We start from the raw sequence: 23907 nt of genomic DNA, 5'->3' as shown, positions 1-23907 counted from the left end.
TCAGAAAGGGCTCATCCAATTGACCTGAAATTTGGTATACTGACATTATTTGGCAAAAAAATTAGAATAGTCAAGTCAGTTAACTTCCATCATCCTCCCTTCCCCCCGTGGGAGGGGTAGTAAAGGCTACATTTACGAGTTGAGGGGTCAAACTCATATTCGTGAGGTAATTTTACCCCATGAACACACATTAAAAAGGCCGCTTGCGTCGGGAAGTAACGATCTTCCCCTGAGGAGGCCTGGGCTAGGTCCAAATGCATGACAAGAACCTTTTTAAGACCTTAAGTAGCTTGATTTGACTAGAATGCATGAGTATCATGCACGGGTTAACTTGTGTATATATATATATATATATATATATATATATATATAACACACCCTGAGCATCTATTAGTTTTTGGCTAAATAACTTTTATATTGTGCCTTCTGCACTACGAAACAGTGTCCCCTAATGCTCCCTCCACACAGGAGAGAATGTGACATATCTTTAAGTAAGTAGCTCTAGAATGTCCGTTGCTGCAGCCAACATTTACATACAACGTGCTAAGAGATTGTACGCTCTGTGCTGGGAGGAGGGAGCAGCCCCTATCTACATCACACCAAGTCTTTCCCACTACGTTGGGTGCTGTATTATTCTAAACATATCTCATCAGAAGGAGCTCGGCCCTTTATTATAACACTGCAGTGCTTCTATATTACTACTACAGAATGAAGTCTGTGTACAGAGGATCCTCACCCGGTAAGACTTCCTGAGATTATCGTATGAACAAGTTGATTACAATTCAGTTACTTTACCCTCTTCATTACACACTAAAATCTGCTCCATTACTCATGTTACTTTTATTGCAAATTACATTACTGATAGTTTGACATTATACAAATTATCTCAGTGTCTTAGAAAATCACTTTACATAAACTAATATTGCTGCATGTCTTAAAGGGGATGTTTAGCTTAATATAAATGCATTCGTCATATGAAATTACAATACAATGCAGTAAGATTTGCAGTTAGTTAAACATTTCCTATCATTTACATAAATATATAGTGCTGGTGTCACGAGTTCCGTGGGCGTATTAGGGAATTTAGACTGTAAGCTCCAATGGGACAGGGACTGATGTGAATGTCATAATAATAACAGCCTAATAAATGTATTTTCATCATCGTCATCAACTATTTATTTATATAGCGCCACCAATTGCGCAGCACTGCACAGAGAACTCATTCACATCAGTCCCTGCCCCATTGGAGCTTACAGTCTAAATCTCCTAACACACACACACACACACACACACACACAGAGGGAGAGACTAGAGTCCATTTGTTAGCAGCCAATTAACCTACCAGTATGTTTTTGGAGTGTGGGGAGGGAACCAGAGCACCCAGAGGAAAACCACACAAACACAGGGAAAACATACAAACTCCACACAGATAAGGCCATGGTCGGGAATCGGACCAGTGCTGTGAAGCAGAAGTGCTAACCACTAAGCCACCGCGCTGTCCAATTTTTACGGGGAAAAACAATGTTTTCATATTTGTCATTAATAGATTATTAACAGGTTACATTATTTGATTTTTTTTTCTGTGTGTTCCACATATTTATTGGACGTATCCTGCAGTGTATTGTTTGTTAGAGCAGAGCGCACCTAGACCTGTATTCATCAAGAGACGTATATTCACATCCGCTCCTAGTTGAATATGGACGTTCGTTTTGCGTGCCTTAATGAATCATGCCCTATTTCTTTATTTTGCAAACAAGCAGATTTTATGTTTTGTGCTAGTTATTTCAACCCAACTCTTTCATGAAACAATTGATGTTTTCAAGGCAATTTTTATTATCTTTTCTATACCTGTGAAGTTTGCACTGTAGGTGCAAACTTCACAAGTTGAAGTTTGCACCCAGCTGAGAGTCCCGGTTCCCTCCTCCGCTTCCCTGCACTGGATCCCAGAGCTCGCTAGTTCCACCTCTGTGTGCGTATCTTAGACTTGTGTCTCTTTACGTCTGGAGAGGCAAATCAGGGGTGGGCAAGCATAAAGAGGTGTAGTACGCCCCCTAAAGAAACTTGGACATATCCCCTACCTTCCTGAATCTAGGGGCTTCCCAGCTTTACAGAACCTCTGCGGCAACAGCTGCAGCAGAACCTCGCTCCGCTACCTTCCTGAATCTAGGGGCTTCCCGGCTCTACAAGATCTCCGTGACAGCTACTGCTAATGAACTACACTCCCGCTACCTTCTATCATTTCTTGTTCCGGTGTACCAGGTTCTCCTCGTTGTTTCGTATAAAAATAGTCAGGTTCTGGGCGCTTGTAAAGGAAAGATATATCAATTTAATATGGATAGGTCCACAATACGCTCCGGCCGGAACGAGACAGCTTAGATGTGTTAAACAATTAACATGCATCAATTGACACTGCCGAAAACAATGATAATGGTAAAAAACACTACAAACTCAGTGTGATTGCAAATATGGTTAGAGTGCACTTGCAAGCTACTAAAATATGAAATGACAATTGATATGAACCGCAAAAAGAAAATGTAAGGAAATATAATGTCTCCTCGTTGTTTCGCCCGTTACCTTCTGAGACCGCGACCTGCGGTTAGGGAGCCGCTAAGCACATACTCCCTTGCGGGAGGCCCTGGTGAAAACCTCCGTCTCTGTTGAGCTCCGCGCCTCTCTGAGGGTAGCGTCAAACTGGGCAAACCACTCGGGCATCTCCCAGAATCCTTGTGTTGTGACATTATATAACAATTGATGTTGCGTGAATAACTGGTGCACTGAAAGTGTACCCGTCACCTACTGACCATGGAGGCGGTCATGTTGTGCAGTGCAGCAATATTTGTTTACCAGCAACTACATTAGTTACACTAAAAAATAAATAAGCAAAATCCATTCTGTTTCTTTTCTAAGAACTATATTTAAACTCTGCATGAACAATAATTGTTAAAAATGTTTTTAATTTACTTTCTAGAGGCCGCTGAGTGTTTTACAGTATTAATCTTCAGCTTTTATGTATCTTGCTCTATGGAGCTATTAAACATTCCTACAGTATTAAATACTATAATTTATAAGATGTGGAACAAAGAATAAACAAGCCCACAGATTTATGTTCAGGCTTTTATCTATATGCACTTGAGGCCTGTTTTAATTGTTACCCTGCTGCTTAGTAACTCTGCTGTGGTTTTATTTTCATTTAGGAAGATACCTATTATTTTATCATTTCTTCTATAAACCTGTGCGATGGAAAATGTTTACTAAGTGCCCCCTCATTCGTACTTGCAAACTGTACTTATCGTATCTCACTCCAAGGGGGGAATTAAATTGGCCGCGTTACTGTTAAAAATAACGCAGGCTGCTGATTATTACTGCTATTACGGTAATAGGTCCGGTAATTACCGTTATTACGGTAGTTTTAACGCCGGCTTTTGAGCTGGGAGCAGAAAGTCGGGTTAATATTACCGTAATAATGGTAATATCTTTAACGCTGTGGTACTTCGGGGGGAATTGAATTCCCTCCCCAAGAGGGGATATGAAAGCAAGAGGTGGCCATAACATGATGCCATTTGCATAATGGTGGCCATGACTTGATTATGCCATTTGCATAATGGCGGCATTGACTTGATGACACCATTTGCATAGTGGCGGCCATGACTTGATGACACCATTTGCATAGTGGCGGCCATGACTTGATGACGCCATTTGCATAGTGGCGGCCATGACTTGATGACACCATTTGCATAGTGGTGGCCATAACTTGATGACGCCATTTGCATAGTGGCGGCCATGACTTGATGACACCATTTGCATAGTGGCGGCCATGACTTGATGACGCCATTTGCATAGTGGCGGCCATGACTTAATGACGCCATTTGCATAGTGGCAGCCATGACTTGATGACGCCATTTGCATAGTGGCAGCCATGACTTGATGACGCCATTTGCATCACAAAGTCAGAATGGCAAGGTTTATGATGATCCTTATTTCATCATCCCTCTCTTGCACCCTCAGGCAGTTTGGTAAGAATTCCATGCTATCCTAAAAATTGGGAAGGGGGGATGGGGGTGTACTCACCCTAATTAATGATCTTCTGGACTTTCAGGAAGGTTAGACAACTTTATCTAAAGTGTCTTTGTTTATAGTAAGTACCCCCTAATCTTAGTTAATTTATATAAAGTCACTCCTCATGCATTTACATGTTTCAAAATTACTTCTTAAGTTTAGTATATATTTTATGATTTACTATGCATTTAAAGGGGTATTCCCTACCTTCCCAATAATAGTACTTTGAGGGGTTTTCCTCTGAGACCCCCACAAGGGTCATTTAGCACTTATAGGCAGGACCTGAGCAGGAGATGAAGACAGTCCAGTAAGGTGCTCAGGGTCATCAGTGCAAGATACATGCAAGATACATGGAGCTCTAAATATGGACACAAGTTATGCGCACAAATAATGTACCAATCTTTACGCCGGACAAATGCACTTACATGTAATTCTAAATCAAGCCCTCTCTGGTTCTTTATATTGTACATTCTCAAATTTGCCAACTGTCCCTTATTTTTAGGATTTAAATATTGTGTCTGGAAATGTCCTGATTTTTCAATATTGCCTAACTGCATGTTACATGCAATTCTTAATATGTGTTCTTTCTCTTGAGCCAATATAAGTTATTATTTATTGAAGGAAATTCAAAAGTAATCCAATCCAGTAAGGATCATGGGGATTGTACAGTCATGGCCAAGAGTTTTGAGAATGACACAAGTAGAAGTAAACTTACAAGTATTTCATAAGTGTCAAAGGATTTTATTGATAATTTCATTAAGTTTATGCAAAGAGTCAATATTTGCAGTTTAGACCCTTCTTTTTGAAGACCTCTGCAATTCGCCCTGGCATGCTGTCAGTCAACTTCTGGGCCACTGACTGATTGATGGCTGCCCATTCTTGCCTAATCAATGCTTGGAGTTTGTCAGAATTTGTGTGTTTTTGTTTGTCCCCCCGCCTCTTGAGGATTATTATTATTTTTATTATCTTTCACTAATAAGGTGCCACAAAGGGTCCGCAGCGCCGTACATTACATATACAGAAAACAGAACCAAGACACAACATGATACACAAATATATACAAACACAGGTGACAGGGTAAAGCAAATCAGATTATATCTGACAGATAGTGAAAGGGATGGTAGAAATCAGCAAGAAGAAGGCCGAAGATTAATAAAACAGGGCTAGCGAAGCAGGCCAAGAGGTACAGAGGGTGAAGGAACAGTAGAAGGAGCACACAAGGAAAGAGGCCCCTGCTCATGAGAGCTTACATCCTAAAGGGAGGGGGAGACACATAAAGGGTGGTACTAACTAGGGGAGAGAGCAGGACAAGAAAGTTAGGAGGACTGATAGACTTGAATAAAGGATTGACCACAAGTTCTCAATGGGAGTAAGGTCTGGGGAGTTTCCTGTCCATGGACTCAAAATTTCAATGTTTTGATCCCCGAGCCACTTAGTTATCACTTTTGCCTTATGGCAAGGTACCCCATCATGCTGGAAAAGGCATTGTTCACCAAACTGTTCTTGGATGGTTGGGAGAAGTTGTTGTTGGAAGATGTTTTGGTGCCATTCTTTATTCATGGCTGTGTTTTTACTCAGTATTGTGAGTGAGCCCACTCCCTTGGCTGAGAAGCAACCCCACACAGGAATGGTGTCAGGATGCTTTACTGTTGGCATGACACATGATGGTAGTGTTCACCTTTCCTTCTACGGACAAGCGTTTTTCCAGATGACCCAAACAATCTGAAAGGGGATTCATCAGAAAATGACTTTACCCCAGTCCTCGGCAGTCCAATCCCTGTACCTTTTGCAGAATATCAGTCTGTCCCTGATGTTTTTCCTGGAGAGAAGTGGCTTCTTTGCTGGCATTCTTGACACCAGGCCATCCTCCAAAAGTCTTCACCTCACTGTGCATACAGATGCACTCACACCTTGCTGCTGCCATTCCTGAGCAAGCTCTGCACAGGTGGTGCCCGATCCAGCAGCTGAATCAACTTTCGGAGACAGTCCCGGCGCTTGCTGGATGTTCTTGGACACCCTGAAGCCTTCTTCACAACTATTGAACCTCTCTCCTTGAAGTTCTTGATGATCCGATAAATGGTAGATTTAGGTGCAATCTTACTAGCAGCAATATCCTTGCCTATCAAAGCAGTGGGAAGCAGTAACATCACTGAGACATGAGGCGCACAGGTTCAGCCCACAAAATGGATGCCTCCAGTATGACTAGACAAGCTCAGCATTAATTTCAAAGCAAAAATAAAAATCAGAGACCATTATAGTATATGAGTTTAAAGTCGGATGTTCTTAGCTCTATTATCAGCAGACTATTATTCTGTTGTGAGCAATTCCCTTTCTATAGACAGGACATTGGACTTCCCCTCTCATTGTGCCTTCTGCCTACAGCACTGAATCAGTTTATAAAAGGTCAAGAGCAGGTCTCTTGAAATATTTTGCTGTGCGCCATTGACTTGCTTAATGCAAATGTCAGTTTCTTTTCATGTGGGTTATGCAAAAAAGCTGCAGCGTAGCTCTGAATCACAGATACACAGACGTGCACTCAAGTACCATTCACAGCATTAACCTCTATTACAATTCAAGCAGCAAAGCGTGTCTGGCTCCTCAATAGAGATTTTATTTGCGTGAAAGTCAATTGTGTATGTTTTCTGGACTTCTTAGCAGCCAAGTGTTTAAGGACAATAAACCTGGTACTTTGTTAACTTCTATTGTAACACGAGAAAAGGAAGCCGGATGCAAAATAGTGGTTCCCCAATCAGCGGGTAACCATTATCTAAAAAGGGTCCAGTGTTTAAAGGAACACCTCAATATCTTTACAATGTTACCTAGAACACTACTCCCTCATCTAGTAAGAGATCCCACCCATGGTTCCACACTATGGCTAGTATAAGGGCTTGGATCAATGTTAGGTGGAGTATTAAAGGTCAGGGTAGCTTTAAATGAAGGTTAAGTAAATTCGAGCATTAGGTTTGGGGTTGTGGTTAGTATTATTTTTCTTTCTTTCTTGTTTTTTTTAACTAGTTTTTTATTTGATCAAAATTGATCAACTCAAGGATAATCTTATAAGAGAAGACGTCCGTCTTCTGTATAGGTACCTATCCCTGTACATGCTGATAAGAGAGGAATGAAGACCTACAAAACAGATGGACCAGCGTTTCTGCCCCCTCCTTCCACAATTTGAATTTTATATATATAACTTAAATTTGCTATGTAGGTTCTCTGCCATCAATCACTACAGATGATAAGTGACCATTTAATGGTCATATGTACAGGTAGTCTGATGTGTGGTCGCAGCTCCAGTTTTGATAAAGTTGTGAATGTTTTTTTATATATTTTTGTGGATGTTATTAATCTCTTAGGTAATGTAATTTGTATTATAGGTTTAGTGTCCCTTTAAAAAAATTAAAAACTAAGATGCAGAATGCAAATGCCCAGTGTTATGTTTCAGGTCAGCTTAATCCTCTTGGAACAAATATCACTCTGACATTATGTTTCTTTAGGTTATATTAGATTGTGTTCTGCTTATTACTGTTGCTAAACATGGTACTGTAAAGAGCCTCTAAGTAATTTAGCTGACATCAAACAGCGCTCATTCAGCTGGATGCTAAGGTTTTAATCATGAGTTGCTGCAGGATATGTGGAGTGGTCTCAGATGCTGCAATATCAGTTCACTAGGGACTAGTGTTGTCAGTGTGTCTAAGGGGCTCAAATATTGGTTCAACTTCCGTCACACAGCTGGATCGGTGCAATCGGCCACCAATGTGCGGCAAGTGAATGTGTAGCATAGAATCCAGACGAGGGTTTAACCGGTAAAGTTCTAACATCTATGCCAATTTTTTTTTTTTTTATTATTTGATTTATGTTTTGAATTATGTTACTAATTATGTCATGAATTATAGATTATGTCAGATAGTCATTTCTGGTGAATAAAACATATATTTCCTGTAATCCATTTTTAAATGACCTTCACTAACAAAACTGAATTTGCTGCAGATTTAATCAGTTTAAGAGGTAAAGTGAAAAAAGAGGGTAAACTTAACAGACCAAAAAAATTAATTAATCTGATATAATATGCATTGTAATATGTAATTACTTTTTAACTTTTTATACTCTGCATTTACATGTATTTAAAGAGTTGCTGCTAAATACTACAGGTTATAATATTCAAAGTGCAGATTGTCACCCACATTATTTCTTTATAATACACTCTGTGCTGGGAATAACTGCCATCTAGTGGCCAACCATGTTAAATGTCTGATATAGTAGTAATGTTCGTAATACTATAACAATATTAACAGTGTAGAATACATGCTGCAAAAAGTAAATGAATAAAAAAATAAATGTTACAAGCTGTGGTATTTACATAATGCTGAGTGTGTAAAAAAGTTTATTGTAAAACGGCTTTTCTCTATTTGCAATGTCCCTTACTGATCTTACTGAATATGTACCTGCTTTTAATGGTATTTAAAGGTACAGACTCCTATTGTAAAAACAATGTCTGCTTTGCTGTTGCAAATACCTTTATTATATATATCTTTTTTCTAGGGTAAACTGCACCCGGTAGCTGGGTGGGGAGTCTGATAGACAAGCAAAGGGAGATAGTGTTTAAAGAGATTAGTTGTCCACTTTGGGACAGCTCACTCCATTTAGTAGGTGCTGTGTGATCTGAGTAGCAGTTTGGTGTCTGTCGCTCCCCCAGAATCCCCAGCACTAATTTGTATAGCTACTCTCCGTTACCCCATAATTATTTAACTTTGTAAGGTGTGTCTTCCTATCAGGAGCTCTAAGGTTTAGAGTGTACCTCCTAAAACACTGAGGGACTGATGCAGGTTTGAAAGCAACTTAGGCGTAATTTATGGTCCAAAAATTGTGCACGCAAAAGTAGTGAATTTCAGTCCATACACCTAGCTGGATGCATCTCCAGGTCTGTATATGCAGCATATGCACTGGGTTTACTGCAGACTTACTTACGCCCACATACACATTATTATTATTATCGTAGATTTGTATGGCATCACAGTGTCCCGCAGCACAGTACAGTAGTGAAACAGGGACATACATAAAACAGGGACATACATAAATCAGGGACATACGTAGAACAGGGGACATACATAAAACAGGGACATACACGGCAGACAAAATAAATACTGACATTAAAACAAAGTGTATGAAGGACCCTGCTCTTTGGAGAGCTTACATTCTAATTTGAAAAGGGCACAACTGAAACAACAGGAGCGAGTGTGGCTTAGGCTATACTTACACATACCCAGAGCTAGGTCATAAGTGCAATATAACTGCGTAAATGTCTAATTTCATAGTGACAAATACATTTGCTATTAGGCTTCATATAACACAGCAGATATTACCTTTCTTCTTGTGTTTGAATGATAGCAAGAACACACGTAACATCACACATAACGTTACACGTAACACACATAACATCTTATATTATATGTACAATGAATGAAACAAGCACCCAGCAGCGCCAGAGGTGAATCAGCCAATCAGAAGCAGGTAGCTAGTACTAACAATCATCATCATCAGCATGTATATGCCCCTGCGTGTAGTGCAAATAATATGGCTGTGAAAGGGGCATCTGCTCTGTGCTCAGGTCTGCATCGGATCCCAATTCCACAAACATGCCCGTACTGTACTCAGCCTACATTAGGTCACCCTGTCCTGCCCCTGTCATGCCTCTTCAGGTGCACATGTGGATGGATGCAACTCTGCATTGGCACCTGCGGGTTTACTGGTGGGCATGTGCAGAGCGAACACATGCAATTTCCGCTACTGAAACGGGCATCAGGTCCTGAATGAGTAACATAATGTCACTATTTCAGTATTATCCCTGCAGAGCCCCTGCACTGAGTGAAAACTGCCCAGGATTCATATTAAATACACCCCAATGCTTCCTTCCTTGTAGAGCCGGTGGCAGATGAGGGGGTATGATCACATGACCACACAGACTGACATCTGCTTCCTCTGCCTACCTGCTCTACAAGGTAAGTAGAGGAGGGGAAGACTGCAAACTATTCACCAATGCACTGTAATTCAGAGTGGATGGTGGATGGGTGACGCCATTGAGCCACTGTAGCCCCGCCCCCTGTAGTGATTTGTTTTGCTAAGCCCCGCCACCGCCTAAGGTCCGGAAGAGAGCCTGCTTGTACGGGGAGACTTCCGAAAGGCAGGAGCCTCCTGGACATTCAGGGAAAGTAAGCAAGTATGTGAAATGAATGACAGGGGATAGGGCCACAAACACACACATATATACTTTGGGGGACCACCCTGTGCAGTGACGACTTTGTACTGACTGTAGAGACAATAGGTTGGTATGTCCCACTTCATGGTGCTCTGCAGAGCTATGTGCGTACATTAAAAGGATGGGGAGCGAGTTGGAATGGCGGGCCACGTGGCCATAACATGACGTAATTTTGGCAAGAGGATAGAAAATCCAATTACAATTATTAATTTTCTCTTTTCACCACTGTCATTTAAAGAAATCCTTATTTGATTATTTTTTAAAAAAAATCTAGTTTCATATGGAGACAACACTTTAACTTCGTAATATCTTCTATCTATGCATTGCAGGATACTGAACACCACGCTGTTTGAAAGCTGGGAAATTGTTGGCCCTTATCCCTCCTGGTGGGTCTTTAATCTCCTGCTGTTACTGCTTCAGTCTCTGCATCTATTCTGGTCTTATCTAATAATCAAGATCGCCTGCAAAGCCATCTCAAAAGGCAAGGTGAGAATTATGTTCCCCATTCCCATTATACTTGACCTGCTTAGAGATCTATTCATACAGTACATTGCTGCTGGAGAGTGTATTTCGGCAATATTCAATATTTTAGAAAATATTTTTTAAGCTGAGTCACAGACAATTTATGACCTGAAAATACTGTTTATTTGGCTGAATGATTTCTGATTGTGGTGATGCTTCTCCTGCAGATGGGAGCAGCTATGCGGATCGGTGTGGTTTTGCTAAATGCTGGGTAGTTGCAGTAATGTGCATGGTTTACGCCCAAATGCAGAAATCAGATTGTGTGCTGGATGAGAATGATTTTCAAGGGGTGGAGATTGCATGTGACAGCAGAGCCTTTTTATTCCTGCTGAATGTTCTGATTTGTACTTGTGGTCAGTTGTCAGCAGTTATTCTCATTTTGATACTTATTGCACATCCAGGCACACTTTTATCATCATCATCAATTTATATAGCGCCACTGATTCTGCAGCGCTGTACAGAGAACGCACTCACATCAGTCCCTGCCCCATTGGAGCTTACAGTCTAAATTCCCTAACACACACACCCAGACACACAGAGAGAGACTAGGGTCAATTTTGATAGCAACCAATTAACCTACCAGTATGTTTTTGGAGTGTGGGAGGAAACCGGAGCACCCGGAGGAAACCCACGCAAACACTTTACGGGAAAGATCATTTATATATGCACAAACACCAGTGTAGATACAATATTAAAATGTGCAAATGTGACACATGAAAGAGAGTCAGACAAAATGGGCCTGAGTCATTAAGGAGAGCATGGAAAAAAAGGAGCGAATTTGATCCTGACAAAACCACGTTACAATGCAAGGGGTGCAAATTAGTTTATTATTTTGTACATAAAGAAAATACTGACTTTTTTGTCATGTGGCACAGAAATACTTGTTAACTTTATTTTTACACTGAAATTTAAAGTTGATCTAGGACATGCCCTACCCCAACTATAAATCTGTCCCCCACATTTTATATTACATTTTTTTGCTTTGCTCTCCTTAGTGACTCAGGCCCAATGTCCCTATGCTGTCATAGCTTATTTAAAATATATATAAGACAAAGGAATGACAGAAAAGGAAAAGTTGTAAATAATTAAGGGTGTTATTCAAAAATGATAATAGGTAGAGCTTAAAAGTGACATTTTTTTACTCTTGCCAACATGGATGGACTGCACTCTGGCAAATGGTCACGGAACAAAGCTGCATGGAAACACTATGCTATAGTATCAATACCATATCTGCCAAATCTCCTGGAATGTCCGGGAGTCTCCCGCATTTCGGGTGTGTCTCACGGACTCCCGGGAGAGTGTGGCAATCTCCCGCATCTGCCCACGTACTAGTGAAGTGGACAGAATTAGAGCCAAAATTCTCCGGGAATCGCAGCAATGACGCGATTTCTGGGCCCCCCGCACACCCACCTACCCAGGGAGGTTCCCAGACACCAACTCCAAAAAGTTGGTAAGTATGATCAATACAGTGTGTGACTGGCAGTGGGATCAGTGTAGTGTGTGGGTAGCAGTGGGATCAGTGCAGTGTGTGACTGGCAGTGGGATCAGTGCAGTGTGTGACTGGCAGTGGGATCAGTGCAGTGTGTGACTGGCAGTGGGATCAGTGCAGTGTGTGACTGGCAGTGGGATCAGTGTGTGTGGGTAGCAGTGGGATCAGTGCAGTATGTGGGTAGCAGTGGGATCAGTGCAGTGTGTGGGTAGCCGTGGGATCAGTGCAGTGTGTGACTGGCAGTGGGATCAGTGCAGTGTGTGGGTAGCAGTGGGATCAGTGCAGTGTGTGGGTAGCAGTGGGATCAGTGCAGTGTGTGGGTAGCAGTGGGATCAGTGCAGTGTGTGGGTAGCAGTGGGATCAGTGCAGTGTGTGACTGGCAGTGCGATCAGTGCAGTGTGTGACTGGCAGTGGGATCAGTGCAGTGTGTGACTGGCAGTGGGATCAGTGTGTGGGTAGCAGTGAGATCAGTGCAATGTGTGGGTAGCAGTGGGATCAGTGCAGTGTGTGACTGGCAGTGGGATCAGTGCAGTGTGTGGGTAGCAGTGGGATCAGTGCAGTGTGTGACTGGTAGTGGGATCAGTGCAGTTAGTGACTGGCAGTGGGATCAGTGCAGTGTGTGGGTAGCAGTGGGATCAGTGCAGTGTGTGGGTAGCAGTGGGATCAGTGCAGTGTGTGACTGGCAGTAGGTTAAGTGCAGTGTGTGGGTTGCAGTGGGATCAGTGCAGTGTGTGACTGGCAGTGGGATCAGTGCAGTGTATGGGTAGCAGTGGGATCAGTGCAGTGTGTGGGTAGCAGTGGGATCAGTGCAGTGTGTGACTGGCAGTAGGTTAAGTGCAGTGTGTGGGTTGCAGTGGGATCAGTGCAGTGTGTGACTGGCAGTGGGATCAGTGCAGTGTGTGGGTAGCAGTGGGATCAGTGCAGTGTGTGGGTAGCAGTGGGATCAGTGCAGTGTGTGACTGGCAGTAGGATCAGTGCAGTGTGTGTGTGTTGCAGGTGGATCAGTGCAGTGTGTGACTGGCAGTGGGATCAGTGCAGTATGTGGGTAGCAGTGGGATCAGTGCAGTGTGTGGGTAGCCGTGGGATCAGTGCAGTGTGTGACTGGCAGTGGGATCAGTGCAGTGTGTGGGTAGCAGTGGGATCAGTGCAGTGTGTGGGTAGCAGTGAGATCAGTGCAGTGTGTGGGTAGCAGTGGGATCAGTGCAGTGTGTGGGTAGCAGTGGGATCAGTGCAGTGTGTGACTGGCAGTGCGATCAGTGCAGTGTGTGACTGGCAGTGGGATCAGTGCAGTGTGTGACTGGCAGTGGGATCAGTGTGTGGGTAGCAGTGAGATCAGTGCAATGTGTGGGTAGCAGTGGGATCAGTGCAGTGTGTGACTGGCAGTGGGATCAGTGCAGTGTGTGGGTAGCAGTGGGATCAGTGCAGTGTGTGACTGGCAGTGGGATCAGTGCAGTTAGTGACTGGCAGTGGGATCAGTGCAGTGTGTGGGTAGCAGTGGGATCAGTGCAGTGTGTGGGTAGCAGTGGGATCAGTGCAGTGTGTGACTGGCAGTAGGTTAAGTGCAGTGTGTGTGTTGCAGTGGGATCAGTGCAGTGTGTGACTGGCAGTGGGATCAGTGCAGTGTATGGGTAGCAGTGGGATCAGTGCAGTGTGTGGGTAGCAGTGGGATCAGTGCAGTGTGTGACTGGCAGTAGGTTAAGTGCAGTGTGTGGGTTGCAGTGGGATCAGTGCAGTGTGTGACTGGCAGTGGGATCAGTGCAGTGTATGGGTAGCAGTGGGATCAGTGCAGTGTGTGGGTAGCAGTGGGATCAGTGCAGTGTGTGACTGGCAGTAGGATCAGTGCAGTTTGTGTGTTGCAGGTGGATCAGTGCAGTGTGTGACTGGCAGTGGGATCAGTGCAGTGTGTGACTGGCAGTGGGATCAGTGCAGTGTGTGACTGGCAGTGGGATCAGTGCAGTGTGTGACCGGCAGTGGGATCAGTGCAGTGTGTGGGTAGCAGTGGGATCAGTGCAGTGTGTGACTGGCAGTGGGATCAGTGCAGTGTGTGACTGGCAGTGGGATCAGTGCAGTGTGTGACTGGCAGTGGGATCAGTGCAGTGTGTGACTGGCAGTGGGATCAGTGCAGTGTGTGGGTAGCAGTGGGATCAGTGCAGTGTGTGGGTAGCAGTGGGATCAGTGCAGTGTGGGTAGCAGTGGGATCAGGGAACGTGGGGTAAGTGCATTGGAGATGATGATGTATGTGCAAAGTGTTGTATTTGTTCTGTAATATAACAAAATATAAAAGCTTTCATACTTAAACACACTATTATATGTATAAGAATAGTCAGTCACACCTTCGCATAAAATCTGCCACACTGTGAGCTGGATTGAGGGAGCGTTCATGTCCATGTTCAGTACAGTAAGGGCGATGCAAGTCACTTATGCCAGTTAAAATTGCTTCCGACACTAAATCAGACTATAAAGGGTCTTCCTGTATACAATGTCATCCATCTTTATTGTACTGTCTGTAATGAGAGGTTGTTGTAAGGGCAGTTTGATTTTTTGCAATATATTTGCACTACTGTTGTCTTTGATTTATTACTGTGTGTCTGTGCAGATCACTGTTTTGTGACATTGCACTTCTACTTTTGTGCAGTTGCACCCTTTTGTAATTGGTGGCCAAGATGGTGGTGGCAGGGGTGCACATTTTTCTCTCTGATGGGGGGTTGGGTGGATGAAGGGCATTTCTTCCCGAGTGTAGATTAGGTGCATGACTGTACCTACTTTTGCACCCATGTACAAATATCAGGTGAGACAAACCCACAAATCTAGGCGCATTCCCGTGCTACAAGTTCGTTCCAAGGGCCGTACCTTGTGCTTGACGCATTAATAGTTACGTTCCGCAAATGAAAAACCAGTGCATATCCGCATTTGTTTGCAGTTATTAAATGGCCTTTAGTGACTTTACATAATACTGCATTTATATGCATCTTTATTATAATTTCTGTACTAATACACTTCTATACACCTGCTTTCCTGAAACTCTGTTTAAAAAAAAGAAACAATTTTGCCATACTTTCAATTATAATAAATCTTAAGGGTCTTGTTTAGTTCATGTAATAGATGGATCATTTGCTTGGTGGAGTTGTTTACATATGATTCATAATTAAGTATCTCATAACGTAGCTTTATTGCCGTATGTCGCTTTGTGGATGATTATTGCATGTTACTCTTGAGAATCCACATTTCCATATATAAATCTATTTTCTCATGCTTGTACAATTATGCTCTTTTCCTTCTGCTCTCATGGAAGACTGGAAAATGGGATCCTTTGCATGTAAGTTACAGAATGTCAATTTACTCTACAGCTTCATTTGACAACGTGCTGGTTTTAAGAGCACCTTTATATTACTGTAAACATGAAGGACCTGATTCATTAAGGAAAGAAAGGCAAAAAAATGAGCAAGTTTTCTCCTGGACAAAACCATGTTACATTGCAAGGGGTGCAAATTAGTTTTTTATTTTACACATAAGTTAAATACTGTCTGTTTTTTCATATAGTACACAAATACTTGATAGCTTATTTGTACGCTGAAATTTAAAGTTGATCTAGGACATGCCCTACCCCAAATATAATCTACCATCACATAATACCTCCCCCTCCAATGCACCATGGTTTTGCCAAGATTCAAAATTACTCATTTTTTTTGCTTTTATTTCCTTAATGAATCAGGTCCAAAGATCCTGTCGATATAGTAGTTCATAGCATTGTAACCCATGAAATACAACACAATTATACTAACATACTGAATCTATTAGTTACCATGGGCATTTTTATTAATTAACGGGGGTTTGCCCCGTTAATTATCAACTGTCATTGTTGCGATGTAAGTATTTATTAAAAAAATCATCCAGGGACACCGAATCCAATAGGAGGCTGTCCTGGCAATGATTTCACTTACGTTAAAAATCCTGCTGTCTGTCTGTGGTCACTATATTAAATTAACGTTAGTGACCAGAGAGGAGAGCCGGTAAGCTGTGGTGAGGGACTGGATGATCCCTCTACCGCAATGCTCTCCCCACAGCCATTGTTATTTATAAAGAGAGTGCATTTGCACCCCTTGTATTGTGGTGGTCCAGGGGCAAAGTTGCACCCTTTAGCTGGATTTGCTCCTGAACCAATGTGAGACCCCTAAATGTTTTTGTGTTGTGTCTCTCCTATCTCCACTCCTCACCCCTTGTCTCTCTACCATGTCTTTGTTACTCCCTGCCCCTTCTCCAGCTGAAGTCCCACTTCCCTCTCCTCTTCCTTCCTGGAGCTTTTCTAATGCTGGAGATCTATTGGATTATGTAATTGCAAAGTGCCCCTGAATTAGAAATCCTTCTGGTGCTTTCACAGTTGGTGTTCAGGTCCTAAAGAAGAAAGATGAGTGGACCCCTTAACACATGTAAATTTAAGGACTCTGTTGGGTCTGTTAAGTTGTCCTGTGATCTCTCTTGCTATTCTGCCTGCTACCTCCACGGTATGACAGAAACAGGAGCACTTTAATAGATAGAGGAATTCAGAAAAAGACTTTTCATATGTGAGCATAATAGGTTGCTCCGGTCAGAAGCAATAAAACTTCGAGTCACCTCTTGGGTTAACCATTCCTGACAAACTTGTTTAGGTTTCTCTTGGTCGCCCCACACAATCAGTCACAGAAACAAGCAGGGAGGTCCCTCATGTATTTAGTTTTTAGATACCATTAGTTTTCTTGTTTTGTAGATGTCGCTGAACACTTGGGAATTGATAATGTACAGTTCAGTGTTCTAGATAATTGTCACTCTTGCTTTCTTCATGCATGTGTTCCATAAGAGGCTATACCATGAGTTTTGTGTCATGGACTGAAAATTACTGAGGTTATATGCTATGCCAATCAGATGCAGTTACAAGCACAGAATTTCGGAGGGAGTTTCCAAATGTAAAAAGCATAATAGAATACATATATTAGATGGGGATTTAAATGGGTAAACACAGGATTTATATGGGTGAGAACTGCAACAAACATGCTGCATGAATACATGTACCGTATGAACCATACCAACACATAAAGAACAAATGCGTATATTGTAAAAAATTGTACCATGTGAATTATGCCCTAATTTAGCCTACAAACTGCTGTGTACAAGGTTAGAATGAAGGTGAATACTGTTTATTATAAAATGCATTTTGTGATTTTACAATGGTTAAATATTAGGTTGTAAAAAATATCCCATTATGACATTCTTATGTATAAATACCTATTTTAATGCTTTTTAGAATACAAAATTTTAACTTGATTTCCTTAGCTTTTGTACCATATTCCAAGCACCTCTAATCCCCCTAAGACCATTTATGTATTGATCGCCTGATTTCACAGTTTCCGTTGCTGCTTTATCTTCATAGCTGTTATATATACCTGTCCCCTACACATCACCGGACAGCCATTTTGTGGCTCGATCTAATGTTCCAAGAATGCCGCCTATTAATTCACTAGGACCTAAGGGCATCACTGAGGCAAAAACACTTGTGTCTGAGTCCACACAAAAAAAATCCTTCAACAAAGTCAATTTTTCCTATTGAATATATAGATTAATATCATCATTAATATATTACCTTACCACAAAATGGCTGCTTCCACTGTTGTAAGTGGCAGGTTCAATTTAAAGGCAGATTGAAAAAAAAAAAAAATTAAGAAAGAGAAACTGAAATTATTTGGCAGCCCTAAATGGCTTTTACATCCTCTTTTGACCAGATTGAATTATTTTGAGGTATTTTTTTTTTCTTTCAGGTGTCAAAGGATGACAGAAGTGATATTGAATCCAGCTCAGATGAGGAAGATTCAGTACCGCGTGCACAAAAAACACACCACGCCAGTACCAATGGAATCAACAGTTCAAATGGAGTTAATGGTCATGTCACTGGTGCCACTTCAGATGAACATTAGCTTTCAGAGAAAAAACCTACAATCGAACAATAAACTGTTTGCTACTGGAAAAATCTAGTAACTTGTGAATGAAGTTTCTCCATATATCTCTCCGTCAGAAACCAATGTAACCATCCGAATAGTGCACTATATATATTTTTTTTTTTTAGTTATCGTTGTGAATGATGAAGGAAAAACCAATCATTGTGTGTGGGCATGCTTTATGTTTCAGTAATTGCTGCAAATTAATCAGTATTTTCAAAAGCTTGAATGTTATCTATTTTTATATTTGTTTTAAATCCCTGGGTGAAAAGTTACATCATGTCCAATTTTTTTTATTTCTCTGTAATTATAGTGATCAAGCTCTTCACCGGTACTTCTGTTGGTTCAGGCAGTATTCATGATCATTTATCGCAGCATAAGATAACACACATCTATGGTACACTCCAGCAATCTTGGGTTTAATGTGTACCAATCACATGCACATAGTTGTGGCAGCCATTTTGTGTTGTGAGGTAATATGTAAATGCAGCCTGTGAAGTCACTAGGAACTAGTGACTTCACTGAGACCGTGATGTCACTAATTCCTAATCAACTGATAGGTGTATTCTTCAAAATATTGGCTCAGCCCACAAAATGGCTCCCACCACTGTGTGTACATGACACATTAACTCTCAATTCATTTTAAAATGAAGCCAGAGTCAAATACCATTTTAGTTTTTGATAACAATCATATCTAATATGTTACAGACAGTATTCAGAAAAAAATGTAAGAAAAAAAAAAATGTTTGAATCTGATGTTATTAAATATAATTTAGTGCACATGCTGCTTGCAAGAGAAAGCAAAATTTAGTCCCATTTGTTCCAGTAGTCTACACATGGGTACTTAAAGTGAACGATGTCATTCATTCTTTCTTATAGCAATAAGATATTGTATTATATTGTACCAATAATGTAAAACTCAGGGGGTGTATCAATGGCATTATCTGGTCAATTCCCCTAAACAATATGTATAGGAGTAACAAATAAAACATTATGTTCTCCTTAAAATCATTTTGAGAATTCTCTCATTTTTTTTACATTATAATCAATTTCAACTAATTCAAAGATTTGTCAGCTGCACATTCATGCTACGAATCTCCTGGTCTGCCACATTCCAATGTGCTGTATTGGATTGAGATCTGGTGACTGTGGAGGCCATTGGAGTACACTGCCATTATTGTCATGAACCAGCTTGAGATGACGTTAATTTAGTGTTATCCTGCTGAAAGTAACCATTAGAAGAGGGGAAGACTGTGGCCATAAAGGGATGCACATAGTGAGCAATAACAGAAAGGCTGTGATATTTAAACAATGTTCTATTGATATTAAGAGATCTGAGGGTAAATGTATCATAGTGCGGGTTGTACAAGTCGCCGGAAATCGGCAAGATGACAGCTTAAATTTAAAGCGGCGCTGCCTTGTAAAGGGAAACTTCCCTTTTCATAGGGGGGTATTCAATTGACCGCTAGTTTTTTTTTTCCCCGCAGTGTTAAAAAAAATCACCCGCTACAGCGACCGTTTTTAACGCAGCGCGAAAACTCGTACTACTATAGAATCTTCTATACCATGTCAAAACACATTAGTGCGAACATATTTGTACCAGAAACATACATAAATGTATTCAATTAGTTTATTATTTTAATTTTTATTTACTTATTTATTTTTATGTTTTTTTATTTCATTATTTTTTTTTACAAGAAAATCAACTTTTACATGTTAGGCATTAGTGATAAACATAGTTTATCTTTTTTTTTCCCTCATTATTACATGATTTCAAATAATTTTCAGAGTCTTTTTATTTTTATCACACCACAAAGAGGTGTGAGATAAAACAGTATATTTGCCTGTTTAACGTGCCGCGTTAAAAAACAATTGAATAGCTTTTAACGCGGCTGCCTCTCACACACCCTATACTTTCAATAGACCTTCTACTAGACCGATTGATGAAAAAAACTGAGCGTTAAAAATGGAATTGAACCGCCGGTAAAGTTAACCCGCTTGAAAGTGATAAAAGAAAACAGCGTTAAAATGACTTAACGTGGTCTTAACAAAAAACTTACAGTTAATTGAATTCTCCCCATAGAACCATAAATGAATCTGGTCCTTGCTCTTACCACTCCTGCAGAAAGGACGTTTCCACATATGTCTCTATGTAACAGGCATTGAAATAAAGTCCTCCAAAAGTTCTTCAAACCACATAGATATCCGATATTGCAACAAAGTGTTGAGATGTAGTAATTATAATGTAACACACAGAATTCTGTTGGACTAGACAAGTTGTCTTAATGAAAACCTTTTCATTTATGTGTTTCTGTGCATCCTGCACTTCCTTCAGAAGGATGAGCAAACCAGTGCAATATAAGGATTTCAATATATAGAAACAAATCAGTGTAGGATATCAATTATGCACAAGCTGGCTCATTCAGACGTGTGCTGTATTAGCTCATATTTTGAGCAAAACATTTAACCCCTATACCTTGGAGGTGAGTGCATCTGATTTTAACTGCAGTTTAATGGTGTTTAAAGCATATAGGTCAGTGTAGGACCTGCATATAATGGGGTGCCCTTGACGCTTGGATGCAGGCTTAAATGTTTTGATAAAAATATGAACTAATACCTCATGTTTTCATTTTGCTAGATACACACAGATATGCAGTGTAAAGTATAAGCGCTGACAACTGTCTTTTTGTTTTGTATACATATATGGGCATTTATATTGCCACACAGCTGGTACCATATACAATGTGGGATATACCGAGTGTGGGCTTATTGCCAAGCAGCTGGTACCTTATATAATGTGGGATATACTAAGCGCGGGCTTGTTTTTTCTTTGGTTTTGTTTCAAAATATTGCCTTATTGTCATAGCAGCTGTCCATCAAGCCTATTTAAGGCACATTTGGGTGTGGCTCACAAGCTAGCCCTTGCTAGATGTAAACTCATATACCTTGGAGTTCAGTGCATCTGATTTTAACTGCAGTTTAATGGTGTTTAAAGCATATAGGTCAGTGTAGGACCTGCATATAATGAGGTGCCCTTGACGCTGGGATGCAGGCTTAAATGTTTTGATCAAAATATGAACTAATACCTCATGTTTTAATTTTGCTAGATACACACAGATATGCAGTGTAAAGGATAACCGCTGACAACTGTCTTTTTATTTAGTATGGGAAGCCTATTCACTACTCATGACAAAAGGGATTTGCAAATACACTGTACATCAAATTACAAAAATGATCATACATCAGCAATCATACTACATCAGTACTTATAAAAAATCAATCGCCAAAAATAAAGCATACCTTACTCCCACAGGGTGTATTATTGTCTATTATTGTTAATGACCTAATCAAAATAGGTGCCCATGTTTGAAGAATATTACCCATATTCAAGTAAACAGCTTTTAAATGGTATTTTAGTGTTCTCAACAAAAGCGCACAATTGAAAGTCTTATTTTAGCAAAGCAACATATCTAGGTTGAAAAGTGAATACTTGTAGACATTTAAATATACTTGTAGACATATATATATGGAGGAGGGGGCACAACTTCATGATAAATGATGTGATGTCATCACGTCACGCCCGACATTCAGTGCAAACAGGAGGGGGAAGAGGGACGCTGGTGCCTAGATCATGTGAGTATTTGTATACTCACATGATCGTGGCGCTGGAACCTCCTGCCCGCTGCACAGAAAAACAAGAAAAAAAGATTCAAAAAAAGTTACAAATATTAAATAAAATTAATTCGAGAGTGAGGGCGAGGGGGGGTTCTGGCGCCGCGATCATGTGATTATACAAATACTCACATGATCGCTGCACAGGGTACCGGACCGGCCCATACAGCCATCGGCCCTTCTGGCAAATGCCAGAAGTGCCAGATGGCCAGACTGGCCCTGGTCCACATTGTCATGAAGGAGGGGTCACTATGTAATGGTAGAGGGTGCAGTGTGATATGGAGGAGGGGCCACAGTGTGATGAAGAAGAGGGCACAATGTGATGGTGGAGGGTGCAGTGTGATATAGAGGAGGGGCCACAGTGTGATGAAGGAGAGGGCACAATGTGATGGTGGAGGGTGCAGTGTTCTAAAGGAGGCTGTAGTGTGATGGTAGAGGGTGCAGTCTGATATGGAGGAGGGGCCACAGTGTGATGGAGTGGGCACAATGTGATGGTGGAGGGTGCAGTGTGATATGGAGGAGGGGGGACAGTGTAATGAAGGAGAGGGCACAATGTGATGGTGGAGGGTGCAGTGTTCTAAAGGAGGCTGTAGTGTGATGGTGGAGGGTGCAGTGTGATATGGAGGAGGGTGTAGTGTGATATGGAGGAGGGGCCACAGTGTGATGAAGGAGAGGGCACAATGTGATGGTGGAGGGTGCAGTGTTCTAAAGGAGGCTGTAGTGTGATGGTAGAGGGTGCAGTCTGATATGGAGGAGGGGCCACAGTGTGATGAAGGAGTGGGCACAATGTGATGGTGGAGATTGCAGTGTGATATGGAGGAGGGGGGACAGTGTAATGAAATAGAGGGCACAATGTGATGGTGGAGGGTGCAGTGTTCTAAAGGAGGCTGTAGTGTGATGGTGGAGGGTGCAGTGTGATATGGAGGGGCCACAGTGTGATGAAGGAGGGGGCACAATGTGATGGTGGAGGGTGCAGTGTGATATGGAGGAGGGTGCAGTGTGATATGGAGGAGGGGCCACAGTGTGATGAAGGAGGGGGCACAATGTGATGGTGGAGGGTGCAGTGTGATATGGAGGCTGCTGTGTGATGATGCAGGGGCCACAGTGTGACTTGGCTAGTGAATGGGAATAATAGGAGCAGAGAGCAGGGATAGATAGAGCAGATAAAGGAGTAAGGCAGGAGCGAGAGAAGCAGGATGTGAGGCACAGGGGAGAGCAGGTAAGGAAGGAGAGAGGGAGATACCTGCAATGAACATAGGGGCACATAGGAACAGAGAAAGGAAACAGATCAGGGACAGATAAAGGGTAACATGGAAGGTGTAAGGGAGATATTGTGGAAAGTTTTATTATAATATGAAGATATGAGGGAAAATATAAGTACACAAAGCAGACATGAGGGAGAGGTGGAGGGACACAGGATAGCTGGGGGGCACAGGGTGAATAGCGCTGCATCATTTAATATGTTGTAGATGATACTATATAGTGTTAAAATTCATCTAAAATTAATTTCCAGTTCTATAATTAATTTCAAGTGGAAGTTCCATACCAGCACTGATAAATTTCCTCTTCGACCACCGAATATATGTATAAAAATGTATTTTAGATAATAGACCTAATATTAACATTATAAATAACACTAAAAATAACCACCACCTATTTATGTACTACTAGTGATGAAAAAAACAAGTAGTGAAATCAAAATTTACCTATAGAGAATATAGGAAAGAATTGTAAAGTAATAATCCAAAGCGTGTGTAATAAATGTAAGATAAGTTATTAATTATTCATTAAGCCAAGTGCAACACTTTCATTTCATTAATACCCTCCGGATGAAAGTTCCATAGAATGTGAATCTAATATGATTCTCTTAAACATAATCTCTTGAATCTCTTTCCTGCCCTCAATGTGGGAGGAATATATTCTATACCTATTAGTAGGACATCTTGTGG

The 23907-nt window shown here is 41.3% G+C and overlaps 1 protein-coding gene across 2 annotated transcripts in view; it reads left to right on the top strand.

The window, feature by feature from the left end:
- The window catches only part of CERS6 (ceramide synthase 6), a 171053-nt gene extending 151756 nt beyond the window's left edge, over nt 1–19297 (top strand). Inside the window, exons 9-11 of one of the 2 annotated variants that reach the window (XM_075180709.1) lie at nt 10639–10795; nt 15613–15636; nt 18110–19297. In XM_075180709.1, coding sequence (XP_075036810.1) covers nt 10639–10795; nt 15613–15636; nt 18110–18265 — 337 coding nt within the window. In that variant the 3' untranslated portion in view covers nt 18266–19297. The remainder of the gene's footprint in view (nt 1–10638; nt 10796–15612; nt 15637–18109) is intronic. The other variant, XM_075180710.1, reaches the window with a different exon arrangement.
- The last annotated feature ends 4610 nt before the right edge of the window (nt 19298–23907 follow it).

This window comes from Mixophyes fleayi, chromosome 7, assembly GCF_038048845.1.
Source record: "Mixophyes fleayi isolate aMixFle1 chromosome 7, aMixFle1.hap1, whole genome shotgun sequence".
Taxonomy (NCBI): Eukaryota; Metazoa; Chordata; class Amphibia; order Anura; family Limnodynastidae; genus Mixophyes; species Mixophyes fleayi.
Note: the sequence above shows the minus strand (reverse complement) of the source record. Positions and strands in the feature narration are given on the sequence as shown.